Genomic DNA, 27,090 nt, shown 5'->3' with positions numbered 1-27,090 from the left:
ATTCAAAAGTTTGGGATCAGTAAGATTTTTAATGTTTTTACAGATGTCTCTTATGCTCATCAAAGTTCCATTTATTTGATCAAAAATACAGAAAAAAAGTAATATTATAAAATATTAAGTTTAAAATAATTTAAATTATAATTTGAAATAATTTAAAATAAGTTTTCAATGTTAATATACTTTAAAATATAATTATTTCTGTGATGCAAAGCTGAATTTTCATTAGCCATCACTCCAGTCTTCACTGTCACACAGTCCTTCAGAAATCTTTCTAATATGCTGATTTATTATCAATGTTGAAAACAGTTGTTCAAGTGCTGCTTAATATTTGTGATACTTTTTTAGGATTCTTTGATGAATAAAAAAGTAAAAAAAAAAACCCTTAAAAATAGAAATCCTTTCTAACAATACAAGTCTTTACTATCACTTTTTATTAATTTAACACATGCTTGCTGAATAAAAGTATTAATTTCTTTCGAAGTAAGAAAGAAAGAACATTTACTGACCCCAAACTTTTAACGGTATTGTATAATGTTACAAAAGATTTCTATATTAAGTAAATATATATATATATATATATGTATATATATATACACACATAATTTAGCTGATTAACTGTTTCTTAACATAAAAATTCATGCTCCATCGCTACAGCTTTATGCATGCAGATGTCTTTTGCAGTTGCACTGTGACTCACTTTAGCAGAGTTTTGTTTTTAAGAGGGCGTATCAAGCTAAAAATATTTTAAAACACACAGTGGCTCCTGTGTTTTCTTCCATTCCACCGCGCTCGACCAGCTGTTTTTGATCGCAATAACCTTTCTGATGTAAACGCCCCCCTGACACGTGCATCTGATCGAGGTAAAACCAGCCCTTTATCCAGTGCTTCCTTGATTAGTCTGCAAGTCAGGCAAACCACTAAGTTAATTTTAAAGACATGTAGTTTTTCACATCCTTATTCCCTTTACCTTTACATCTACAAAACATGACAGCACATATATGCACACACATTTATCTAATTCACTGTAAGATCGGCTGTAAATCTGATCCCACTCAAAGGCGTTTGGTTCCAATGCCCTTTGCTCTCTCTTGCTGCGTACAGAGGCATAAACTACATGTTCCAACACCCACACAGGCTCTCAGTGCAATCAATACCCAGACCAGAGCAGCCGAGCACAGAGCTGCTCATCAGTGAGCGGTTCGTACTGTCTGGTCTTAAAATCTGATCTTGATGACAAAATAAGGAAGAAGCTAAAAACAATAGTAAAACAGAGAACAAGAAATGAAAGATGAGCACACCAAAACAGGAAAGGGTGTGAGAGTAAACCAGTATTTATATGTAAATGTGCTGAAAAGAATCGTTTGGGCTGAAAGTTAAAGTTCTATTGACAGTAACTTCACTGTAAGTTTTACATGATGCATGCAAGAAAATGAGAAAAATGTAAACACTGAATTTATGTGACAAATAACCATAAGCTCATCCACCTTGAATTAAAGCTCAAAAATGAAAGTGAAAATAATTAGTTGGACAACTTTACAGCAAAAGTAACCTTTGACTGCTTTTCAACGCTTTAAATTGTGAATGGAACCATGATTTTATAAAAACTGTTACATATACATATATACACTACACACTATATACTACATATATATATACACTATAACAGTATATATGTGCCTACATGAAATGGGTGAAAACGCTTGCCATTACCAGTATGTGTCTGCATGAAGAAACTATCCAGGCCTCTAACTTCAAGCTGTGTTTGTGTGTGTGTGTGTGTGTGCGTTATCTTGGCATGCTGCGGTAGACCAGCCGCTAAAAATATTCCACATACTCTCCACTTCACCACATAAGACGCAAGACAGCAGTTCAGTGCTGCAACACATAAATGTAATGTGAATGAGGGGTAGACAGGTGTGGCTTGTAAGTAATAAAGAGGCTTATGTTCGTCTCAAGCTCAAAGTCCTGGAGACAATCATGGAAAGAAAGCGGGGGAGTTGGGATGGGGGAAGAAAGCCGGAAAAATCATCGGAAGGAGTGAGGTAAGCGGCTGTTTTTATAGCCTCTACGATACGATTGGCAGGATCGCACACAAGCTCCTCCTAGAGTTTCATCAGGAGCATTTATTCTCTAGGTTTTCATGAACAGAGGATGTAAGCAAACATTAATCGAGAATGGTAATGCTATTACATACTTTACTTATAATCATCAGCGTCTAATTACAATTACTACCACTCATACTTCATAAGGGTGTGTTCAGATCTCTAACCATAAGCATTAAACATCAGCACAAAGTTAAAGGGTTAGTTCACTTAAAAATGAAAATTCTGTCATTAATTACTCACCCTCACGTCATTCCAAACCCGTAAGGCCATCGTTCATCTTCAGAACACAAATTAAGATATTTTTAATGAAATCCAAGAGTTTTCTGACCCTGCACAGACAGCAATGCAACGGACATGCTCAAGGCCCAGAAAAGCAGTAAGGACATCATTAAAATAGTCCATGTGACATCAGTGGTTAACCGTAATGTTGTTTTCTTTGTGCTAAAAAAGTATTCTCATAGCTTCATAACATTATGGTCGAACCACTGATGTCACATGGGCTATTTTATTGATGTCCTCACTACCTTTCTGGGCCCTGAGCGTGTCAGTTGCGTTGCTGTCCATGCAGCGTCAGAAAGCTCTCATTTGTGTTCCGAAGATGAACAAAGGTCTTACGGGTTTGGAACGACATGAGGGTGAGATTTTAATTTTTGGGTGAACTATCCCTTTAAAAAATTACCATTCATAAGGTTGTCCTGCACGGATGATTGGTCCAATCAGCTGGGTTGTTTGGGAGAGGCATGCTGTTATTTTTCTAAGCATTTCATTGGGCAGACTATGAAAATAGTGGAAAAAATCAGACATATTTGTGTTGAAGGAGGGAAAGAAACTAAAATATCCTACAGACTTGGGAATTGGCTTTTTAGACTTGTACCAGGCCGATCAACAGCCTAGCAGCTGCATAGAAACATGCAAAAAACATCCAGAACACCCTTGCAACTACATCTCAATATGCTAAAACCACCCAGAACACCTACGCAACAAACATCCACAACATTCTATCATTGTGTTGAACATGCATCAGCTTGTTTGGAAGAGGTATGCGATTACTTTTGGTGATAAAATGAGCAAAAGAATTGCGTTTAAGGAGTAACAAAAACCATATCATAGAAACCTGAGTCCTGAGGCCTGACTGGCAATTTAGGGTACATTTACATGACAATGATTTTGCTAAAAACAGAAAAGTTTTTCCTGTGTGTTTTTGCAAAGTTTTCACAAATTCACAAAATAGGGCTGGGTGTTGACACGATTCGCAATTCGATTAGATTCAGATCAATATCAATTATTTGTCAATTATTAGCACATAGGGATGTAATGGTATTATCAGTATCGTGTCAAAACTGTCTTGATATCATCATGGTCACATGACAATATGAAGCAATAGGTCTTCCTTGCAAAAAGTGTAGTTTTTAAAATCCACTTTCAAAACAAAGATTCACATATAATGTACTCACCACCTTGTCATCCAAGATGTTCATGTCCTTCTTTCTTCAGTCACAAAGAATTTATGTTTTTTGAGGAAAACATTTCAGCATTTTTCTCCATATAATGGACTGATGTGGTGCCCCGATTTTGAACTTCCAAAATGCCGTTTAAATGCGGCTTCAAACGATCCCGATTGCGGTTGTAAACGATCCCAGCCGAGAAAGAAGGGTCTTATCTAGTGAAACGATTGGTTATTTTCATAAAAATAATACAATTTATATACTTTTTTTAATGTCAAACGCTCGTCTTGTCTTGCTCTTCCCGTCCTCAGTTTTTTCCGGTTCATGACAGTTAGGGTATGTCGGAAAACTCCCATCTCATGTTCTCCCTCGACTTCAAAATTGTCATATATCGCTGTTTTACCTTTTTTGTTAAGGTTGTTTGATCTTCTTTGCATGTTCACTTTGCAAAGACTGTGTCGGTACTTCTGCAGTGATGTAGGATGATTTTGAAATGATCTTTGAAGTTGAGGGAGAAAATACAATTGGAGTTTTTCGACAAACCCTAACTGTCTCGAGCCACAATACACAGAGTTCATGGAGAGCAAGGAAAGATGAGCGTTAAAGATTAAAAAGTATTTAAAATGTATTTTTTTTTAATGAAAATAACGATCGTTTTGCTAGATAAGACCCTTCTGCCTCGGCTGTGATTGTTTACAACCGCATTTAAACTGCATTTTGGAGAAAAATCCTGAAATGTTTGCAAAAAACATAATTTCTTTGACTGAAGAAAGAAAAACATGAACATCTTGGATGACAAGTGGGTGAGTACATTATATGTGAATCTTTGTTTTGGAAGTGGAGTTCTTCCTTAACCCCTTCATCAAGTCTGTCTTCACTGCTCATTTCAAAGCGAAGCACGCACTTTGTTCAGACGATCAGCTCGTGATCCGGTATACCTAGGTCGTGATACCTAGGTCACAGTGAATGCAGCTGAACTCGTTTATTGCATCTGCTGTAAGTTTTGCGGGCATTTAGGAACACAACGGCCACCACTTATGCATTATTTTCGCAGCAGATGATTCATAGTGAGACGCGTTTTTGTAAGGAATTTTCTGTCAAAATAAAAACTCTACTGCCAGTTTCGTCAAAATAAAAGCTTCAAAGTGCAGTATGAATTGCTGAATGTTAGCAGTTTAAATGGGTAACGTTACTGCAGTCCAGTTTTTTTTTTTTAAATCTCTTTCAAGTGTAGAAATTGGGAAAGAAGTATTGTAATTTCCCTACTCTTGTATAAAGCAAAAATAAAATACCTATGAAATATTTATTTTCATTTATTTTACAGTGCAATTGTTTTACAATATATGGCTATTACTGTCATAGGAATAACAGTAATATAAAATTGTTGTTGTTATTATTATTATTATATTCTAATTTGTTTGGCTTCCTAAAACACCAGTGTGAATGTAATTTAGACTGAGACAGTACATCACAAATAAAAAGAAGGTTGAGTTCCCTTTAAAGTTCAGGTACAAGTCAATTCACTGACTTTTTTCTGACTTAAGTTTTCTTAGTTAAATACATGGGTTGGAGCTTTTAGTTTTGAACTCTCAAAGTGCATTAGGTACAATTATTTAACTTTGAAAAAAATGAAAATGTTATACATTTTAAAGTCTTCATTTGTAATGTCATACAATGTAACGCATATAAACATTTAAATAATGGCTGTCATAAAAACTTGAAATTATAATGATTATGTTATATGGTGCAACTCTCTAGAGATCATTTTTCTAGCTCAGTAACAATTTTATGGTCACTGAATAAGTTTTTCTGAGGTAAATGTGACGTTACGTGATATTGTTTTTGCAAGTTGTTATACTGACGTCTTTCCGTGGTTGTAACACTGATTAAGCGATTACGTGAGACAGGATACGGATTTCAGTAAGTTGTTCTCTTTCTTTTATCATAGCTTTGGGCGTTCATTCATGTTTATTTTATGCTGTAACAGTTCTCTTGAACTGAGGTGCAACAGCGATCTGTCACTCCACATTAAACAGAGCCAAAACGGTATTTATTGTTTGAATATTGTGATAAAATGGATAGAATTTAAACTCTGAGACTTTGTTTCATATCGTAAGTAACAAAGACTCATCGATTGTTGGGATTTAAGAATCAATATATTTTTTTGCAAAATTGAGAACTGATTAAAATCGAGCAACTGATACTTTTTACCCAGCCCTACCATAAAAACAACAAAAATGCTGTATTATGCACCCTAAGCCAGTAGTTGTTGTCCAAATGTTTTCAGACAAAATGCTGTTGTCTTGTTTTCTGTTTTTAGTTAAAAAAGATGTTGTGTAAATGCACCCTTAGTAACTGTATATACTGTTATTAAACTGCAATCCATTATTTGCTTAAATAAACTTGGCAGACAGGATTACTGGTGCACTTTGTTGGTTTTAAGTGCGATGTATATGTGTGTGTGTCTGTGTGACTCACTCGGGCAGCTGAGTGCCTCCTTAGCAGTGATGCTCTTGTTGCAGGCCGAGCAGAGTGTGGTTCCAGACACGGTGAGAGAGTTGAAGAGGTGGCCATTACTGTAGCGCGCCTCTCGCTCTCTGGCTTCTCTCTCCCGCTCCCTCATGCGCTCCTTTTCCTTATTCTAATCGAAACACAAAACTCAGAATAAATCAATCACGCAAGGCATCATTATATATGTATATATTTAAACGATCTCCACCACAGTAAAATTATCCTAGTACGAAAAACAAACTTTGCGCTGTTCAGAGAACAATCGACACTCACACAAACAGACAATGATGACACTATTGCAGCTCAGTTTCTATTGTGTAACCGTTTCACTGGTACAGGCTGAGTTCACGAACAGGGAAACAACCAACTCAAAAGAGAACTTGCAACACCGTTTCGGAAGAAAGCATACTTCCAACAATGGCCATATTGAATGTCTAGAAGGCCTGTTAGATTTCATCACGCAAACATATACAAGCACATTCATGCCTGTGAACTGATTTTCATTGGAAAAGCTAATCTTTGCTTATCTGCCTTTAAGGGAAAGACAAATGAACCCTATCAGCCACTATAAAAAGTCATTCATCTGATTTATGCAAACAATGGCAATCTATTTGTGTGTCTTTGTTATGTACATACCTAGTTTGATAAGTTTCTATTTTTTCTGCTTTTGGTCAAGTTTGCCCTCTCTTTCACCCTCCAAGGGTCTTTTTGGACACAATCTGCTAACAGGCCAACTGATGTGGGTTGGCAACTAGTGAAGGCAGGTATTGCATGTTACTGGGAAGTCATTAAAAATCCTCAGTTTGAAGGATTTTGATTGGAGACGAAAAAAGTGACTAGGTTCAAACAAACAAACACAATTTTCAAGTCATTTTTTGTATTACGCTTTATATAATACAAATTGTTTCAAACCGGATTTACAGAAAAACAATCAGTATGAGCACCAGTAGCATTTTAGCATTATTTCTATTGAATTATATTTTTAATATTGTCAGTTTATTCCACTTTTAGTCCATGCTTTAGTAACTTTATGTGCTTTTGTCATTTATTTGTTTTTTATATTTCTGTTTGCCTTTAATAAAAAAAAGTTTCAGTAATTTTAGTACAACTTAAACTTATTTCAGTTTAAACACTTATTTTCAGTTACCAAAACATCTTTAATTTCTGTTTAATACAAATTATTTCAAACCAGATTTACAGTAAAAATCTGTATGAGCACCAGCAGTATTTTAGTATTATTTCTATAGTATTCTGAACATTTCAACATTTTGAATTAAATTTTTAATATTGTCTGTTTATTCCACTTTTATTTCAAGTTTTAGTAATTTTATTTGCTTTTGTCATTTTTTATTCATTTGTTTTATATTTCTGTTTGCTTTAATTTAATTTTAGCTTAGTTTAAGTACAACTTAAACTTATTTCGGTCTAAACTTACTTAATTTCAGCTACCAAAACATTTTTAATTTCTGTTTAATACAAACTGTTTCAAACCAGATTCACGGATTTTATTTCAAGTTTTAGTAATTTTATGTGCTTTTGCCATTTTTATTCATTTTTTATGTTTCTGTTTAGCTATAATTTGTTTCATTTTTAGTTTTAGTACAACTTCAATTTATTTCAGTGTAAACTTACCTATTTTCAGTTAACAAAATATATTTATTTTCTGTTTTTTCCCATCTAATATTTCTATTTCAATTACCAAAAATTATTTTCAATAGTTTCAGTTTTAGTTTGCACCTTGACATCTTTTCTCACTTGTACAGTGCAGGAAGGTTTTTTTGAGCAAACCATCTGAGCCGTTTTAGCGATCACAGGCAAAACATCCTCCATTATATAATGAAATATTCCCCTTTTATATGTTCCTGTCTGCTGCCTTTGACGTCACATCTCATTCGCCGACAGGATATTTGCTAGAGTTTAGGACTGTGTACGTTCTTGTGGTGCCATCGGCCAATCTGCGTTGCTATGAAATCATTTTCCAGTGGCTCCAGAGTAATTATATGCCATTTACAGCTCAAAAAACCCACTCCAGCTTTAAATAAGGGTAAATTGAATAAGTCCAGGCATCCGTTCTGCTCAATTAACAGTGCAACTCTGTAAACTCTGTTTAACCCATCAAACGTGCTGAGCTGTGTGTACTTTGGATTGTTCTTGATCATAAAAGTTTTGACCGGCAGCTGGTGTTGGTTAATATTCTAGTCAGCATTATTACAGAAGCTCTACTAAGCCCAGGCTGACCATCTTCCTCTTTCATGTATGATTTATGGTAAGAAAATCTGTTAAAATGAAGGAAAGAGAAAGCTAAACATCTAAACAAACAACTCTAAAAATGAATTTGAAATGTCAACTGATTTTTTTAAGATAAGATGTCTGATTTTTTTCATCTTTGAGGACACCAGATCCTGTTTTGGGATCACTTATTCTCAAAATCGGCCTCTCTGTTGACATGCAAAGCAGGAAATAATGCGAGAGCACTTCCTCTTTCTAATCTGCACGAGGCATGAGTAAAGGTTGCCATAGGAACACGGACATGTGTTGGAAGTAAGCAACAGAAAATAATTTAAAAAACGGTTAGTGTGTCTGTAGCAGTCCACAATCTGCAGGATACTGCTATCAAATTATCAAATCTAAACTGACCTAGTTTGTTCAAAACCAGACCTTCCAGGATGTTTCTGCATTGTTTGCTACGTGTATTCGTGATCATCTCTGCAGATTTGGGAAGTCGCAATAGTTCAAGTTAAATCGGAGAACAAACCATGTGGTTTATGCAGATAAAGTGACACTTTTTTTTTTGTAACTAAACTTAAGTATGACTCTATACATCACAAACCACAGAGGGACAAACTAGGAGCAGCTAACATTTCCAAGACTCCGTTTATAAAAATAATGTCAGGCTAATGAAATTTATTTGAGCGTGTGAAATGAAAACAACCTCTGTGCTCGTAGCTCACTTGAAGGTTGACATTGAATCAAACTTTCTCTACAAAAGCATGAGCGCTATGTGCCCCGAGCACATTGTTGTCTAGGTTCAGTGAGCTTGTCTAAAGTTTGGTGTCCTCTCCCGTCAAGGAAATGGGCTTAGATTGGCAGGACTTAACGTCGGTGCTCTAGTTCGAATAGTCCTCGCTCCAGATTTAGTTCAGCCTGCTGTGGCCCGATGGCCTGGATACAGCTGGCCTATGGGGAACCATGACTGATTAGTTGACATTGACATTCTTCGCAAACATTTTTACACAAAAGCAAGCGACAGAACAGGACAGTAGCAGTCGACTGATATGGATGCCTGCAAAAACCAATGTCGACATAAATACTCCAGAGACCGGGGCTAGTTGTCACAGAGAGTGTGTGTCAACTGTTAGTTTTGGTTCAGTTGCGCAAAATAAACCACAGAGTGAATGTTAAAGGGCCAAATGGGCATTGTTAATTATCACACACTCTTAAAAATAAAGGTGTTTTTGCAGTGATGCCATAGAAGAACTATTTTTGGTACCCCAAAGAACTTTTCAGTTAACAGTTCTTAAAAGAACCATTTTGAAGAACATTAAAAAATCTAAAGAACCTTTTCTGGATTTAAAAGATTCCATGGATGTTCACGATCTTCAACCATCAATGCCAATAAAGAACCTTTATTTTTAAAAGTGTATTTTATTAATTCATCTCTGTAGGACAAGCAAACTAGGCCTCGGCCACTGCTCATGGTTAAATTTAAAATGCTTTGACCTTTGACATTGCCATTTAATACAAGAAGAGGTGGTGAGATGCTGTGTGCGTGTGTGAGCAAAAACACATCTCACTGTTTAAAAAATCTTGCCTTCGGACCTGAACCTGGAATTGATGCTTTAACTGAGTGCTATTTCTATGGCAACCTCTCTTTTGGCTCTCTTTCTCTCTATGCGCGCACACACACAGTCTGTTGTTCAACATTCCCACTCAGTAACACCTACACAACTCAAACTCACACTGAAGCTAATAATTGGACAAAAAAAGAGGTGCACATTCAGTGCCAAAAGCAAACATACAACCACTTACTCGAGGTGTCTTTATACATCAGAGTTAAGGCTGCTCTGAGTAGGCTCTGTGCTGGTTTCAAATTGTATGTAAATGCCACAAAAGCTGTAATAAAGTCTAACCCGCCTTAACTTCTAGTATCAGAACATTAGATCTGATGCTGCTCGGCTTCGGTGCAAATAAAACTACCGCATCTGAGCAGCCTTAAACTTAGTAGCTATAAAAAAATGTCATGATAACAAGTTATAATTTTATGTTTGTGTTATATTCATGTCATATTTAAAATATTCATTCCATAACCTATTTCAGCAACTGTTATTACTGTATACATGTATCTTTTTGTTGTACATGCTGCTTCAGAAGCAGTTTATGTGCTGTCGTTGCATTATACCAAAGATGACATCATATTTCCTTGCCGACATTTATATACAACCACCTCTAGGTTAATAACTGACGTATTTTTATAGTCACAAAACAACCTCAGTGCTTATCGTAAGTAGGTTAATTGCTTTTGAACAATATGTTTATCAAAACACAAATAAAGTTGGATTGAAGGGAACTGAACTGACTTGCTTCTCAAAACCAAATGTTTTTGTAGTCAATATTATAGCCCCTATAAGCGCTAAAATTCATAATGAACCATGACGAACACATATGAAAGTGGAAAATTCGAACAGAACGTCTAATTGTTTTATTTCAAGCGATAATCTGTTTAAAACGTGAATAACAGATCGCGTCGTTGCACTTACCCGCTGACTGATCTCTCTCATCCTCTCCTCGCGAAGTTTCGACAAATCCGCTACTCGAGACATTGTGATATTCTAATCGTCTTTAGTACAACGAAAAACGAATCCTCTTACGGCAAAACCATATGTATATCCCATTAATTAAGACAGAAGTTCCCTTTGGCCCCGTTTATGTCTAATAGCAGCGTTTTTAAAAGGCAAGAGACAGGAGAACAGCGCGGTGCGGTAACTTTCAGGGAAATAAGGTCCTCTCTCACTCTCTCTGTTTCTCCCCTCCCCTTCAGTTAAACGCGGTGTTGAGTCGTTCAGGAAGCGCAAGATGACTATCCCAAACCGCTTAGATAAGAAGATATTATAATTTTATATGGTTACTTTTTATACTTTTTATTTTATTCAAGAAGTAAACGTCTTCCTTTTTTTTTTTTTAATATATATTTAGACAGAAAATACCATTAAATATAGGTGCAAGCAGCAATTAACAAGGAATGAGCGCATATGAAAAAAGACATTTTTAGCAAGCCCGTAACCACCTAAATTGGTGATTTAAAAAAGAATTGTTGGCAAACCCACATAATTTACCATAGAAATTTTATGTTTTTAACATTTATGACTGTTATAGCAACAGCTGTGGTCCGACCCCCTCTAAAGGAGAAGTCCGCTTCCAAAACAAAGATTCACATATAATGTGAATACTCACCCCCTTGTGATCCAAGATGTTCATGTCTTTCTTTCTTCAGTCGTAAGGAAATTATGTTTTTTGAGGAAAACATTTCAGCATTTTTCTCCATATAATAGACTGCTATGGTGCCCCGATTTTGAACTTCCAAAATGCAGTTTAAATGCGGCTTCAAATAATCCCAAATGCGGTTGTAAACAAATCCCAGCCAAGTAAGAAGGGTCTTATCTAGCGAAACGATCGGTTATTTTCATAAAAATAATACAATTTGTATACTTTTTAATGTCAAATGCTTGTCTTGTCTTACTCTGCTTGGACTGTTTTTGTTCCGGTTCGTGACAGTTAGGGCATGTCAAAAAACTCCCATATCATGTTCTCCCTCAACTTCAAAATCACCCCATATCGCTGTTTTATCTTTTTTGTTAAGTGTGTTTGATCTTCTTTGCATGCTCACTTTGTTCACTTCTGCAGTGATGTAGGATGATTTTGAAATGATTTTTGAAGTTGAGGGAGAAAATACGATTGGAGTTTTTCGACATACCCTAACTGTCTTGAGTCAGAAAACACAGAGTTCACAGAGAGCAAGACAAGACGAGCATTTGAGATTAAAATGTATTTAAATTGTATTTTTTTAAATGAAAATAGCCAATCATTTCGCTATATAAGACCCTTCTTCCTCGGCTGAACTTGTTTACAACCACATTTGGGACTGTCTGAAGCATTTAAACTGCATTTTGGAAGTTCAAAATCGGGGGCACCATATCAGTCCATTATATGGAGAAAAAATTCTAAAACGTTTTCCTCAAAAAACATAATTTCTTTACGACTGAAGAAAGAAAGACATGAACATCTTGGATGACAAGGGAGTGAGTACATTATATGTGAATCTTTGTTTTGGAAGTGGACTTCTTTAAAACTTTGCATGCTTCTGTAGAATCACCGGTTGTATATGCTCAGCAGGTTTTGTGAAGTTTTGGGTTTTCCTTTAGGCTTTATAGAATTTTGGGTAAATTTGGACAGGCCCCTTTTCGACTCCGTCAACTCCGTTATGGCCTCCCAAAGGGTACATTTAAACATTTTTTGGATAATTATTGGCCTAGAGAGTCCAGAGAACTGTACTGCAGTGTTTTTTTCCAGATTTAGCAAAAAACCTTGGACTAGTTTTTTTTTTTTTTTACATCTTCTCAATCATTTAACAAATTATTTGATTGACAGCAGTGGTTTTAGAGGCAAAGCTGTCCGAAATTAGGAGTTCAATCGCATAAAAATGGAATATCACGAATATGTGCAAAAAACTGCGCAACATACAATCATTCACAACCTTGAAAAATGTGACATCACTCCAAAGTTGTTAACTACTTTCAAATTTCTCTCAGACCATTGGGCCCAGGAGTCAAACAGGCCCATCAAGTTTCATTCCGATTAGCCTCTATTAACCTTGTCTAACAAGTGCTCAAATTTCGCCGGCCAATGGCGGCCATGTTTTTTGAGATACGCAAATGTCCTTGCAGACACTTGTGGCACTTCGGACCAAGACCGTGCACACCAGTTTTAATGTTGATAGGACAAATGGTTGCGCAGTGATAGCCATTTTTTAATTTTTTTCTCTCTTATAGCGCCACCAAGTGGCAAAGCTCTGTGATTTTTTCCCTGTGACCTCAGATTGAGCTCTTACATGTGTGTTCCGAGTTTGGTGGAGCTATCTCATTCCGTTCAGGAGTTATAGGCATTTTATAAATTGTGAGTCGAAAGGATTCCAACAACATAAGACACTTGAATTTGCGACTGATGGTTCAGGAGTTTTGAGCGATTTCGTACTTTTTATAGCTGTAGCCGACTGGGGCGAGTCTGGGTCACATTGTCGCCAGTAAGAGTACCACCATCCCTCCAAGTTTCAAGTCTGTATGACTTGCGGTTTGGTCTGTACGATCAGTTTTACGTGGAGATTGCTGATCTGTGACCATTCTAATAATTACAGTAGTAAACCACCTTGAGCACAAGTGTTGTCATGTCAAATTAAACTGTAAAATGGACCTTTCTGAAAGCATATCACTACATATTTATATCGTTTTAGCTTGAGAATGCATTTTAATAAACCATAAACATTATTCATTAGATTTGGTGTGTAAAATAATAACAAGTTACATTAAAACCAATGTACATTTCTAAATACAGAATTATCAGTGCTCTACCCATAGAATTAGCATTATTTATGGTTATACCAGTCAGGTTTAGTTTATGCAATATCCTTTAAAAAAAACCTGCATATTAATATTAGGCTTGTCACAAGTTCATATGATGGAAACATCTGTGTGGTTTAAGTACAATAGTCAGATGCCACCATCTATCATGATGTAATGATGGTACTAGAGCAACCATAGCAGTGCATACTCTCAAATCCGGTGGCTGAACTCCTTCAAACAAACAATGATGTCATTTTTAGCACCAACACCTATTCAGCATTTCTCAGAGGGGGCTGTACACCCTAGAAGGAACTAAGACTAATGTTCGGAAAGCTTGTGGTCTGTATATGCAAGCAAAAAGCACCCTTGAGTGAAATCAGACTAGTGACTACCTTAAATGAAAATGAAAGGATGGGTAGTTTAATTATTATGCACATATAACATGCTGCAGTATTCGCACACACCTCTGCAGATTACCTCTGCGTACTGGGAAAGGCAGAAAATGGTGGCCGTTTTTTCTTTTGGGAAGAGAGCCGAAGGGAGAGGAGGGGAGATTCTTTTCCCGCCTTGGCCACATCTGTCGCCATGCCAACAGTGTACTTAGACTTTGGCTGGGTTATGAGGGGAGCCTGGAAAGTTTACAGTGGGCGGCAAAGGTTTGGGGTTTTTTATATCGTATGGGCACATTCATAAAAGCATGCAAAAGACTGCTCGAACACCTTTTCGTATTTCTTTTTTTAAAATATGTTGCACGGTTTAAAGCTAGTGAAATCTCTCAGCAGATTAAAGCAAGATTAAAGCAGGTCAAATCTTTCAACAGATGTACTGTCCCATCTAGTCATTTTGGATTCATCAAACAATACTGACTGTAGCTCAGACGACATAATCTGGTCTACATAATCTGGTTGTGGAACAGATAAGAGAGTTAAATAAGCAGAGATAGAGAGTTGAAGACTAAAATTAAAAGCTCATCGAAAATAAATAAATAAATAAATGTTATTTATAATTTATATTACTATAAAAATGAATATACATTTCTATACACATCTTATATTACATAACATATTTATAAAAAATAAATATAACAGTTTTCTATTATTTTACATATATAAATATACAAACAATTACGCTATACACACACACACACATATGCATATATATATTTATATATACACACAGTATACACACTACAAGTCAAAAATTTTTGAACAGTAAGATTTGTAATGTTTTTTTTTAAGAATTCTCCTCTGCTCACCAATCCTGCATTTATTGGATCCAAAATACAGCATAAGCAGTATTACTGTGAAATATTTTTACCATTTTTAGTAACTGCTATCTATTTGAAAATATTTTAAAATGTAATTTATTCTTGTGATCAAAACTAAATTTTCAACATCATTACTCCAGTCTTCAATGTCACACGATCTTTTAGAAATCATTCTAATATGCTGAACTGCTGTTCAAGAAACATTTATTATTATTATTATCATCATCATCAATATTTAAAACAGTTGAGTACATTTAGGATTCTTGATGAACAGAAAGATTCAGCAATTATTTGAAATAAAAAGCTTTTGTAAAATTTATCAGTATTTAGTCAGTTTTTTTTATTTTTTTGATAGAAATTAATACTTTTTTTTAGCAAGGATGCTTTAAATTGATGAAAGTGCTTATAAGGACATTTATAATGTTACAAAAGATTTTATTTCAGATAAATGCTGTTCTTCTGAACTTTTTATTCATCAAAGAAACCTGAAAAAATTCCACTCAGCTGTTTTCAACATAATAATAAGAATAATAAATGTTTTTTGAAAATCAGAATATTTGAATGATTTCTGAAGGATCATGTGACTGGACTAATAATGATAAAAATTCAGCTTTGAAATCACAGGAATAAATTACATTTCAAAATATATTCAAATAGAAAACAGTTATTTTAAATAGTACTTTGGATCAAATAAATGCAGGCTTGGTGAGTATAAGAGACTTCTTTAAAAATGTATATATATATATAAATGTGTGTATATATATATACACACACACATGGCTTGTAATTAAATACTATGAATTTTATTTGTTATAGGCTACATTAAAAAAGTTCTGACTGTTAAACCAAAGCCAGTTTGTTTCGGCACAAAGTGGTTTCATAAAATGACTTTATTACGTAAGTTAAAATAAATTCTGGAAATAAATAGCCCGGCTCAAACAAAAGCCTTAATGTACTGTTTGTTTGTGGACAGTTACATCACAGTTCGCTCTCAAAAAGCCATCCCTCCACCCATCGCCACCACTATTCTGTTGAAAATGAGTATATGACGTCTCTTTCTGTGAAATCCACCAGCTCTTTAACTTAAATAGTGAAGCACCATTCTCTCTTGCTCGCTCTTTGGTTCACTGTCTCTGAGGAAGGACAGATTGCACTGTGGGCGGACTTCCACACAAGTGTTTCAACACTTGTTCTCTCTCTCTCCCTCTTACTCACGATTCCTTTAATTTCATGCACACAAGCTTTCTTCCTTGTGTTGGTAATAACAAATCTGTGGCATGGGACCAGCTATGTTGTTTATTAGCAGTCAGATTTCAGCCCCTGCAGCACTCCTGACCGAATCGATAATGATGAATACTCTGCCTTCAGTGAGTATTGGAGGGCTGCCTCTGTACTCGGATAATGCTGATGTTACTGGAGCGGTCTGCTGCAAGCTATGCTAACAAATGCTAATAAGCGAGATGCCACTTCGTAATCAGTGCCGGTTCAACAAGTACACTGACTACAGATCTAATAAATGAGCTTGTTATTATTCATCCTTCATTTTACATCAGAAAATAAATAAATTTTCACTTTCCAAAATTATTATTTTGAAAAGTGTGTGTGTTTAGCTATTTTACACAAGTACACACGTACTTTCAATACATTTGGAAATAAATAAATAAATACAAATGAATAAATAAGTTAATTAATTAATTTCACGTTTTAAAATTACATCTGACTTCTGTTTTTGTTTTTTGTTTTTTCATTTTTTACATTATATTTATAACTTCTGAAAAAAAAATCTGTTTCATTTGAGCTATTTTGGCCTTTTCACAATTACTTTCAATGCACTTGAAAATTAATAAATAAATAAATAAATATTCACATTTTAAAATATATCACTCTTCATATTTTTTCTTTCTTTTTTGTTTGCTTTTTTCCTTTTTAAATTTATTCTGTTTCAATTAAGTTAATTAATTAATTTCACTTTTTAAATTATATCTGACTTCTGTTTTCTTTTTGCTGTTTTTTTCACTTTTTTACATTATATTTATAACTTTTGAAAAAAAAAAATCAGTTTCATTTGAACTATTTTTGCCTTTTCACAATACCTTTTAAAGCATTTGAAATAAATAAGTTTCACATTTTAACATGTGTCTGACTTCTGATATATTTTTTCTTTTTTTCTTCTTTCTTTTTTATTATCTCTAACTTTTAGGGGGAAAATCTGTTTTAATTTAGTTTTTTTTTTCTTTTCACAATTACTTTTAAGGCATTTGGAAATAAATAAATAAACAATTAAATAAGTAAATTTCACACAATTTCTATATTTATCTAATATGCTTATTACACTTTTTTTTTTCGCTAATTCTAACTTTTGAAAAAAAAAATATTTCAATTTAGCTATTCTTGCCTTTTCACAATTACTTAAATAAATAAATAAACAAATAATACATAAATTAATTCCAGTATTTAAAATTATATCTCACTTCTGATATTTTTTTTTACAATTATATCTAACCTTTTTTTTTTTGCATTTTCATAATTACTTTCGATGTATTTGGAAAATAAATTAATTAATAAATTTGAATTCTCACTTTTGATATTTTCCCTTTTTTTGCTATTTGTTTTCAGTTATTTTTTTGCCATTGTTTTTAAAAGAAATATAAAGTTAATAATAATAATAATAATAATAATAATAGTTTAAATACAACAGAAGCAATTTTTATGTAAGATATGTATTTTTTTTAATGAAAATTTGTTCCGGAATTACATTAGAATGAAAAACAAACTGAAAACTGAAAACTAGTCTTCTATTTATCAGCTTTTGCTCCCGAGTAAAAGCCAAAACCTAAAATTGAGCTCAAATGACACCAAAGTCTGCAATCAAAAGTCAGACATTTCAATATGAACTGAAATATTTCTCATCAAATTTCTCTAAAGCCAAATGATCTCATCAATGCTATACATTTGTTTTCGATTCAAGAATTTGATCCTATTTTAAGAGAAACATGTAAGACAACGTTGATAATTAAACAGAGCAGACAGGTTCTTTGTGATTTTACATAACTATAGATTAAATAATCTAAGAAATAGAGCTCATTTATGTGTTGAGCACATTTTGCATTAATTTGCATTACACTGAATCTGTGGATACAATGATAGTGGGTGTTAGCTGTGGCCATGACTCTACACTGAAATAGATGGATAGAAAGAGAGAGAATGAAAGAGAAAAAGAGAGAGAGGGAGCGTTGCTGTGGGTTACCACTCTATAGAGGAGGCTCTCTTCAGAGCTGCTTTCTGCGGCAGACAGGAAAATGTGTTTTTCTGTGTGTGTGTTTATGACAGTAGGAGTTACAGTGAGGACAGTGTGTGTTTCTGCAGAGATAATGACCAGGTTCTGGAGGCTGAAGCCCACGAGGCCTGTCATTCAGCACAGATTGTGTCACACAACACAACGTGATGCCTTAAGGTAAATGTGTGTGTGTGCACATTTGTATTCATGACAGTATTTTTAATTTTGACTAAGTGAGATGTAGCATCAATCATAAAGTGTTAAATTTTGTTCTGTCAATTAAAAAAAAAATCATTAAAAATTCTAATATACCTGCATAATATGTGTAACACATATATTATATGTACATATCAGAGGTGTTTCCTCCTAGAAGGCAAGGGAGGCAGTGTCTCCTCAAAATTTTGGATAAGAAAAAAAAATTGTAGTACAAAAATAAAACAACAAAATATTACATTAAAAAGTGTAATAGAAACACTATCCAACAGTGACACCAATAGGTAAAATTACAACGGAGGTCCACGTCTCTCTCGTCTTCCCTAAACCCACTGAGTTTTAACAGATGCCCTAAAACATGTGGTGAGTTTGGTTACACATTCGCGAATCAATCTGAATGAACGATATAACAGCATTAATGGGAAGACTAATAAAAAAAGGAAGTAAACATGGCCTGAAAACATGATCTGTGGAAGTTTTTAGTGAGTAATCAGCTTGGTGAAATTTAAAGCAAATCTCTGTGTCTGTGACCAACATTTACCGAGCTTTGATGACTGATTATCGAAAAACTCAACAAGTTAAATGTAGTTAAATATTAAAAAGAATAGCTGAACATAAGTTCACGAAAAAAATATAATGTTTAAATTGTTACTGACTTGAGTTATTATTTTAATAAGTGTAAAATGCTTAAAAACATGAACTCGATGAGATTCATACATGGCTTTAATAAACAGAATATTGTTTCAAATAGTTTTTTTTTAGTGTAAGTAATGTTTATTTTAAAAAATGTGTCCGGGACATGAATTTATGTTTATTTAAAAAAAACTATATATATATATATATATATATATATATATACATATACATATACACACACACATCTATAAATACAAATATTTATTTGTAATATTTATTAGTGTGTGTGAGGTGGGGTAAGTTGAGTCACCTCCTGTATCTTGGTCACTGTACATTTTTACTTTCATGTGACCATGTATTTTGGCATCACACATCATTTCTGCCAGACTGTGAAATAGGAGAAACACATAGGAGGAGTGGAAGGCACCCATTTACTTTAAAAACTGTTTTTGACTTGTCAAAGTAAAATTTTAGCATAACAGATGGCTGTTACATCAAAGCAAATTTATCCATCTTTAAAAATATTTATGATGCATATAGGTGATTTAACAACATATAAAACTATGCAAATCATTTAGCTAAATATTAGCCTGAATTAGTAAGCTAGCTAGTTTTTTTCCAAATGCTGTGGGGTAAGTTGAGCCAGCACTTTAACCTACCCTACCATAACTGATAAATGTATAACATATATATTTAATTTTACTCAACAAACTCTCTGTTTAGTCTGTTTTTGGGAAGGTTAAAACTTTGGTTTTCAACATATTGTTTCAAAAATGTAATTTAAAGATTGAAAATGAAACTTAATTTGATTGGCTTTATTTTGTTTAAGTTAGCTTTAAGAAAAAAAAATATGACTGTTTGTAAAATGAAATTTGATTATTAAGTTAGTTTTTAAAAGAGGTAAATGATCTTTCAAATTTCAGATGGGTTTGAATCAGATTCAGTCAGATGGTCAGTTTACACCCAGATGATGTTTATCTTACCTATACTGACTTACTGGGTTAACTTAGCATTAACCTGGAGCAAATTGAGCCACAGGAAAACTTTTTTTATTTATTTTCACATAAGTAAACTGGCTCATCTTACCCCACTCTCATCTATCTCTCTATATCTATCTATCTATCTATCTATATATATAATTTTACAAATGAAAAAATAAAAAAATAATAAAAAAAAAAGTCAAAATAACAGACTTTATGCAATAATTGCACATCCTTATTTTAACATCTCATTCACTTTTCCATTTCAAAACACTGCATATCCCAGTCTGTCAGCAGGGGTGTGGGAGGGGCTCCGGCTGACACATGTTTCACAGATGTTTGCTCTTGTAGTGCAATTGCAAAAACAGTGCTTTATAACCTCAAAAAAGGCCCAGTGCTCCACCCTACGGGCCCCTCTGTGGCTTTATGAGTCTCCCAACAGATTGGAGTAAGCAGTGCAGCAAATGGCCAACGGTGAGTGAAGACACAGTTGTTGAAAAACTGCTGCCAATAAAAAATCCTGACAGTAATATTTCAAGAGCAGGTGTTGGTCTCCACTATCTGGGTATTTCCCACTTTATGAAATGCATTTTATGGCACAGTGGTAAGAAAGGAAGTTTGTAATGCGTAATGCTTAATGCTCATCTGTTAAGACGTAAATGCGAAGGGGCCCAGTAAAGAGAAAGTGTGGCGACATAAAGAGCAACTGAAGGATACAAAGAAAACAGAGGGGACGGCTGAGAGTTTAAGATAATGGGAGGAGGAAATGGGCCAGACGATGAGATGACTCTGCCAGACTGTTTACTTTGCAGCTAATAATCATCACACACACACATCCCTGTACTGTGGTGGTATGCATTTTGATGGAAAGCATTTTAAAAGTTTTTAATAATGAAGGAAAATCCACTATATCCACAAAACCACAGTAAAATGGTATTTCTTTGTAAGGGTTACTTTTTACCTCACACACAACACACTTGTAATTAAACCTCTGTCTAAATTGTTTCTCAGTGGTAAAGAATTAATTCCTAAAGGCTGACAGAGTTAAAAACAAACCCGGTCATGCTGCTTTGAGTTTGTGCCTGTGGTCTGTCCTTTCACAAGCTCCTTTCTTGTGTGTGTATGGGGTCAGATCAGGCCTCAAACAGCTGACTGGACCCGTGTGTGATTGTTTGTGTGTGGGTACGCGTATGTAAGCGTCTGGAACTGAAAGAGAGAGAGAAGCAGAACGCGCTTCCAAGGAAGTCTAGTCACATGAACATCGGTCTGTGCTTCCCAGCTGATCATATGGTTATAATCTATCAAAGGGTGAAAAATGCATAACCATATAATGCAGAAGAACATTTTTAACAAAACCTCAGAAAGACTGTATCTAGAGAAAACTGTAGACTGTACTATAAATAAAATTTGAAAGAACTATTTAAAAACAAGACAAGACTATTTAAGCAAACGGTCCAGCTTGCTTTATAAAGAGAGTGACTGTGTCATAAAACTCCTCCCATCTTTTGCTGGACTGTTTGTGTTGGAGCCTGCGGGCCTGGCATGAAAATCTTATTCCCTAAAGTGGACGACTAATCGCGAGTGCCAATTCTGTCGACGCTCCCTTACGATCTACACAAAAAGCGTGTGTGTGATTTTTTAGTGGCATGATGTCATGGAAAGACCTCCAATTCAAACAGACCTTTAGCTGTGATGATAAGAGTATGTGTTTAAATGATAATTCGGTCAATGTGAAGAGTCTTGACCTTATAAGTTTACACTGGTTTAAACTGACACATGAGAAAGTTTATATGAAAGCCAATTTACAAGTCAGCATAAAAATAAACAAATATAAAGAAGGTAATTGCATCTTTCTTCCACACCTGTGACTTCAGCTCTTATAATTTGAATAACAATAATGATATTTTAATATATATATATATATATATATATATTTAATATTAATATATATATATATATATATAAATAAATATATACATTAATTTGTGTGGTGTTTATATATACATACCTAATAATTACACACAGATTAATTACACACAGATTAATCGTTTGACAGCCTTATGTATATATATGTGTACACACACACACTCACTGCTGTTTAAAAGTAAAAAGTTTAGGATCAAGGCTGCATTTATGTATTAAAAATACGGAAACAAAACTGAAATATTGTGAAAGGTTCATACAAAATAAAATAATGTTTTCTATTTTAGTATACTTTAAAATATAATTTATTCCTGTGATGCACAACTGAATTTCCATCAGCCATTACTCCAGTCTGTGTCACATAATTGTTTAGAAATCATTCTAATATGCTGATTTATTATTAGAATTATTTATGTTGTCAACAGTTGTGCTGCCAAATGTTTTTTGGAACCTGTGATACTTTTTTCAGGATTCTTTAATGGATAAAAACTTTAAAAGAACAGCATTTACTCAAAATGTAAATCTTAAAAAAAAAAAAAAGTCTTCGCTATCACTTTTGATCAGTTTAACACATCCTTGCTGAATAAAAGTATTAATTTCTTTCAAACAAAGAAATAATGAAAATATGTGTAATAAGTATATATTGTTCAAAAAGATTCTATTTTAAATAAATGCTGTTCTTTTTAACTTTTTATTCATCAAAGAAACCTGGAAAAAAATATTAGGCAGCTCAAATGTTTTCAACATTGATAATGAATTAGCATATTAGAATGATTAATTATGAAGGATCATGTGACACTGAAGACTGGAGTAATGATGCTAATAGTATTTCGCAATATAACAGTAGTTAAAGTTCACATAATTGCCTTTTTATTTTTTACTCTAAAACTGACTTCTAAAGATTTGACAGTCCAAGAACATGACTAACACTAATGCGAGTAAACGAGGACTTTGTTTCACAAGCACTGTGATACTGACTCAAAAACAATGTCAACTTCAGACCTGTCATCACTCAACCATAAAATCCTGCTTCCTCATGTAACATAGTAGTGAACTAGGTCAAAGATAATATTTTGACTGCCGTCCATTCTTAAAACAACCACAAAAGGTGCTTTGTTCATTCGGTCATATGGGTTTTCACAATAATATTGCATCTCTTGCACTCAAAATCACATAAACTAATGCTGTTCAGTACTTTCTGATGGCTCAATGAGTGTTTCTTAAACAAGCCCATAGATCACTTGAATTAATTAAAACTTAAAGGGACAGTTCACACAAAAATGACAATTCTGTCATCATTTACTAACCCTCATGTCATTCCAAATCTGTAAGACTTTCTCTTTTGTGGGGCATAAAACAAGATATTTTAAGAAATGTCTCTGCTTTTTTGTCCATACAATAGAAGTCAATAGTAACCAAAACTATAACCAACATTCTTCAAAATATCTTTTGTTTCAGAGAAGAAAGGCTGTCTCTCAAACACTAAAAGGCATGGAACTACTGGAACTTTTCTGAATTTAATAAAAGAAATGATTACAGCTTTGATAAGATGTCAAACCTGCAAACTCTATGGCACTTTCTGATAAATTTTGGGGCTGACTGCTAAGTTATCAACAGTGAGTCAGTGTTTGCAGGGTTCTTATGATTCATAACAAGCTGGAGTCTGATTCTGAGCACGAACCAAGATGTTGAATTTCAGCTGGGAGCTTAATGAAAGTATAGAGCTAGTAATATTAGCTTGAGAACTAATAATAACATCAGAAACTGAAATTTTACAGAGAACAAGTGGAGGAGGTAGACACAGGGTTTTTTTCATAATTATCCAGGCGCCTGCTGAGCAGGACTGTCTCACTCTGCCCTCTATTGGACTGGAATGACACTACTGTCCAGATTTACTATACTTCCCCCTCTCTCCTTAACTAAAACTATCGATACGCTGTATGTAACTGGTAACACTTCACTTCTGATGACAGATTAACATAAACAACCAGAAATGACACTTTACGCCAACGTCCGTTTGCCTTTTGACACACTGAACACACAAAGAGTGGGCAGGAAGCTGAGCCCCTACCTTATGGTTAGCAGTCATCTTACGCAGGAAGCTCAGTGTTCGCTCCAGACGATTTCCTGATGCTTCCTCTTTGTTTCCACGGCCCTCAGCCTTTATTTGGCCTCTATCTACGTCCCAGCTCAGAGCAGAGTCACTGTCTATACTGTATAAGAAAGAAAATTATTGTATTAAAAATATAGATATTTAAAATGTAATACGTTATTGGATATTTAGGATTGAAACAGGCCAGGACTGAGACACACCTGTGAGTTGATCCTCCAATCTGGTTGTACGAAACACTCTCTAGATCAAACAAGATAAGAAAAATGTTCCCATTGATTTGAGGAAATAGAACTTACGTAATGCAGTCTTCCTTAATGTCAGTTTTACTTTCGGAGCAAGGTGAAACTCTCACAGAGAGTTATTTTTTCAACATTTATTTTTTGGGGGGAAACTATATAATAAACATAACATCAAAACACAAACCAAAAAAGTGAGGGAAAGAACCACACAGGAAATATAAAACATAAATGGTTTCATTTGAATTCATTTGTGAACAATCTAGAAACCCCAAACACACTCAGCTGACCATGGCAGTAGGAGCGCGGGCGAGGGGCGGAGCTTCGAGGCATCTGCTGCATCATATACAGGCTGGGGGCGGAGGCACTGCAGCCATGCATCTGATTGGACTGCTCCTGAGGGAGAAATTTACAAAGCAGTTATCTAATTAAAACTAAATGATTTCATATACATTACTGTTTAAATGTTTAAGGTCGGCGAGCTTCTTCAGAGTCATGATTCTTTTAGAAATCATTCTAAGATGCTAATTTGGTTGTTCACGAAACAATACTTCTCAATGTTGAAAACAGTTCTGCTTACAGTATACTTGTAATAGTTCCACTTTAGCACAATTTAAATATATACGCAAGTATAGCTTTTGTTGGACTTCAGTACTACTTCCACACAATTAAAGTACATTAAGTACAAAAATAGTTGTTCCAATTTAGCAAACTTTCCACTGATGTATGGTTTGTTAGGATAGGACAAAATTTGGCCGAGATATAACTACTTGAAAATCTGGAATCTGAGCATGCAAAAAAAAATCTAAATATTGAGAAAATCACCTTTAAAGTTGTCCAAATGAAGTTCTTAGCAATGCATATTACTGATCAAAAATTAAGTTTCGATATATTTATGGTAGAAAATTTACAAAATATCTTTATGGGACATGATCTTTACTTAATATGTTAATAATTTTTGGCATATAAGAAAAATCAATCATTTTGACCCATTCAGTGTATTGTTGGCTATTGCTACAAATATACCCGAGCGACATATGACTGGTTTTGTGTTCCAGGGTCACAAATAAATCTTACTGACCATAAACTTTTGAACAGTAGTGTAAGAATGGATACAAGGCTATGTCTACATTAATCTAGATGCAATTAAAAACAGCGTTTTTGTTTTGAAATGCTCTCCATCCACACTATCGTTTTCAAGCGTTTTCCAAAAGTTCGGAAATCGTTAAATTCGCTTTACTGTGCACTGCACAAAACCTCATAAATGCTCACTGAGATGATACAGGCAGAACAAAAATAATAAGTTTCATGCAATTCTTCTGGCAGAATTATTTTATTTACAAAAATATTTCACCATTCACTGACACGTCCAGGTAACAGTTACTTACAATTTATCATATGTTTAATCTAAAACGCCACTGCCCTCATCTTTTGCTGCAAACAGCAATCGCAAGATTTTTAGGACTTTAATATAAAAAGTGTAGTAATAGCGTGAAAAGACAAAGGTCATAATAGGCACAATGCTGGTATAAACAGATATCTATCTTTATAATATGTGTCACATGACTAATGCGTCATCATTTTCAAAAGCCTTCATTTTCACAGTTCACACTACAACACAAAAACAGCATTTTTAGATTTATCCACTTCAAAAAGAGTTTTCAAAAAGCTATTTTCCTTGGGAAAAAAATGCCATCTCAATGTGGACGGAAGGCCAAAATGGACAGATGTGTTTTCATACGAAAACCTGTTGAGGTGGACAAGACCTGAGAATATCAAGTCTAAATTTACTGGAATGCACTGTACGTTCAATATTGTGTGGAGCACTAGTAGTGTTATTCTGCTGAAAATAAAACGGCATTTCACATTTCCCTTGGTAAAAAGGTACAAAAATAGTGCCTGAAACCCTTCAATTTGTTGTTTTTTTGTCCTTTTCTCAACAAATGATCAGGGAAATAACTCGCTGCTACATCGTTAAAAATAAAGGTGCTTTAAAAGGTTCTTCACAACGATGCCATAGAAGAAACACTTTTGGTTCCACGAAGAACCATTCGGTCAAAGGTTCTTTAAAGAACCATTTCTTTCTTACCTTTTTATAATCTGTAGAACCTTCTTTCACCACAAAGAACCTTTTGTGAAACAGAAAGGTTCTTCAGATGTAAAAGGTTCTTTATGGAACCATTTAGACAAAAAAGGTTCTTCTATGGCATCGTGAAGCACCTTTATTTTTAAGAGCATAGATCTTGATCTCAGGAGTCATCAAGAATGCTGACTTAAAAGGTGGCTACCCACTGTAAGTATACAATACATTGTAATGCAGTTCACAGAGGCTCTGTGTGCGTGTTCTAACCTCCAGCGCTGACCGATGATGTTCCTGATGCTCTGCTCCAACTTCCTCCTCAGTAAGTGACGTCAAGGAGGCTCGAGTGATAGACCTGCGGGTTTCACGAGCTCTTTTTGATCTCAATGCACCGTTTATCACTAAGGACATCTCATCCGGGTCTAGATCTTCAAGACTCACACTAAAAAAGAAAAGAGAGAGAGAGAGAATGAACACTTAACTACACATACATTGTTATTGCATGACATGAAACAACAAGGTAAGTAACTGGCGGTCAGACTTGTTTTTGTACTGCTGTCTGAAGACTATCATTACAAAGCAACACAAATTATAAGTTCAACAAGACATCTGCAATAACATAAAGAAATCTACACATACATAAACACACACATATATACAAACTCATAGAATTATAGATTTGAAAACTTGA

General features: G+C 34.5%; 1 protein-coding gene across 3 annotated transcripts in view; it reads right to left on the bottom strand.

Annotated features, from left to right (window-relative positions):
• Positions 1 to 27,090, bottom strand: part of arhgef1a (Rho guanine nucleotide exchange factor (GEF) 1a) — a 62,272-nt gene that overhangs the window by 21,459 nt on the left and 13,723 nt on the right. For 2 of the 3 annotated variants that reach the window (XM_051136554.1, XM_051136555.1), the window contains 5 exons: positions 26,670 to 26,841; positions 24,610 to 24,715; positions 24,284 to 24,323; positions 24,042 to 24,183; positions 6,029 to 6,191 (listed from right to left, as the gene is read on the bottom strand). In XM_051136554.1, the coding sequence (XP_050992511.1) occupies positions 6,029 to 6,191; positions 24,042 to 24,183; positions 24,284 to 24,323; positions 24,610 to 24,715; positions 26,670 to 26,841 (623 nt within the window). Of the gene's footprint in view, positions 1 to 6,028; positions 6,192 to 10,818; positions 11,087 to 24,041; positions 24,184 to 24,283; positions 24,324 to 24,609; positions 24,716 to 26,669; positions 26,842 to 27,090 lie in introns of those variants that run through there. The other variant, XM_051136556.1, reaches the window with a different exon arrangement.

This window comes from Labeo rohita, chromosome 19 (genome assembly GCF_022985175.1).
Source record: "Labeo rohita strain BAU-BD-2019 chromosome 19, IGBB_LRoh.1.0, whole genome shotgun sequence".
Lineage (NCBI taxonomy): Eukaryota > Metazoa > Chordata > Actinopteri > Cypriniformes > Cyprinidae > Labeo > Labeo rohita.
The sequence above is the reverse complement of the archived record's forward strand: the minus strand, read 5'-3'. Positions and strand labels throughout refer to the sequence as shown.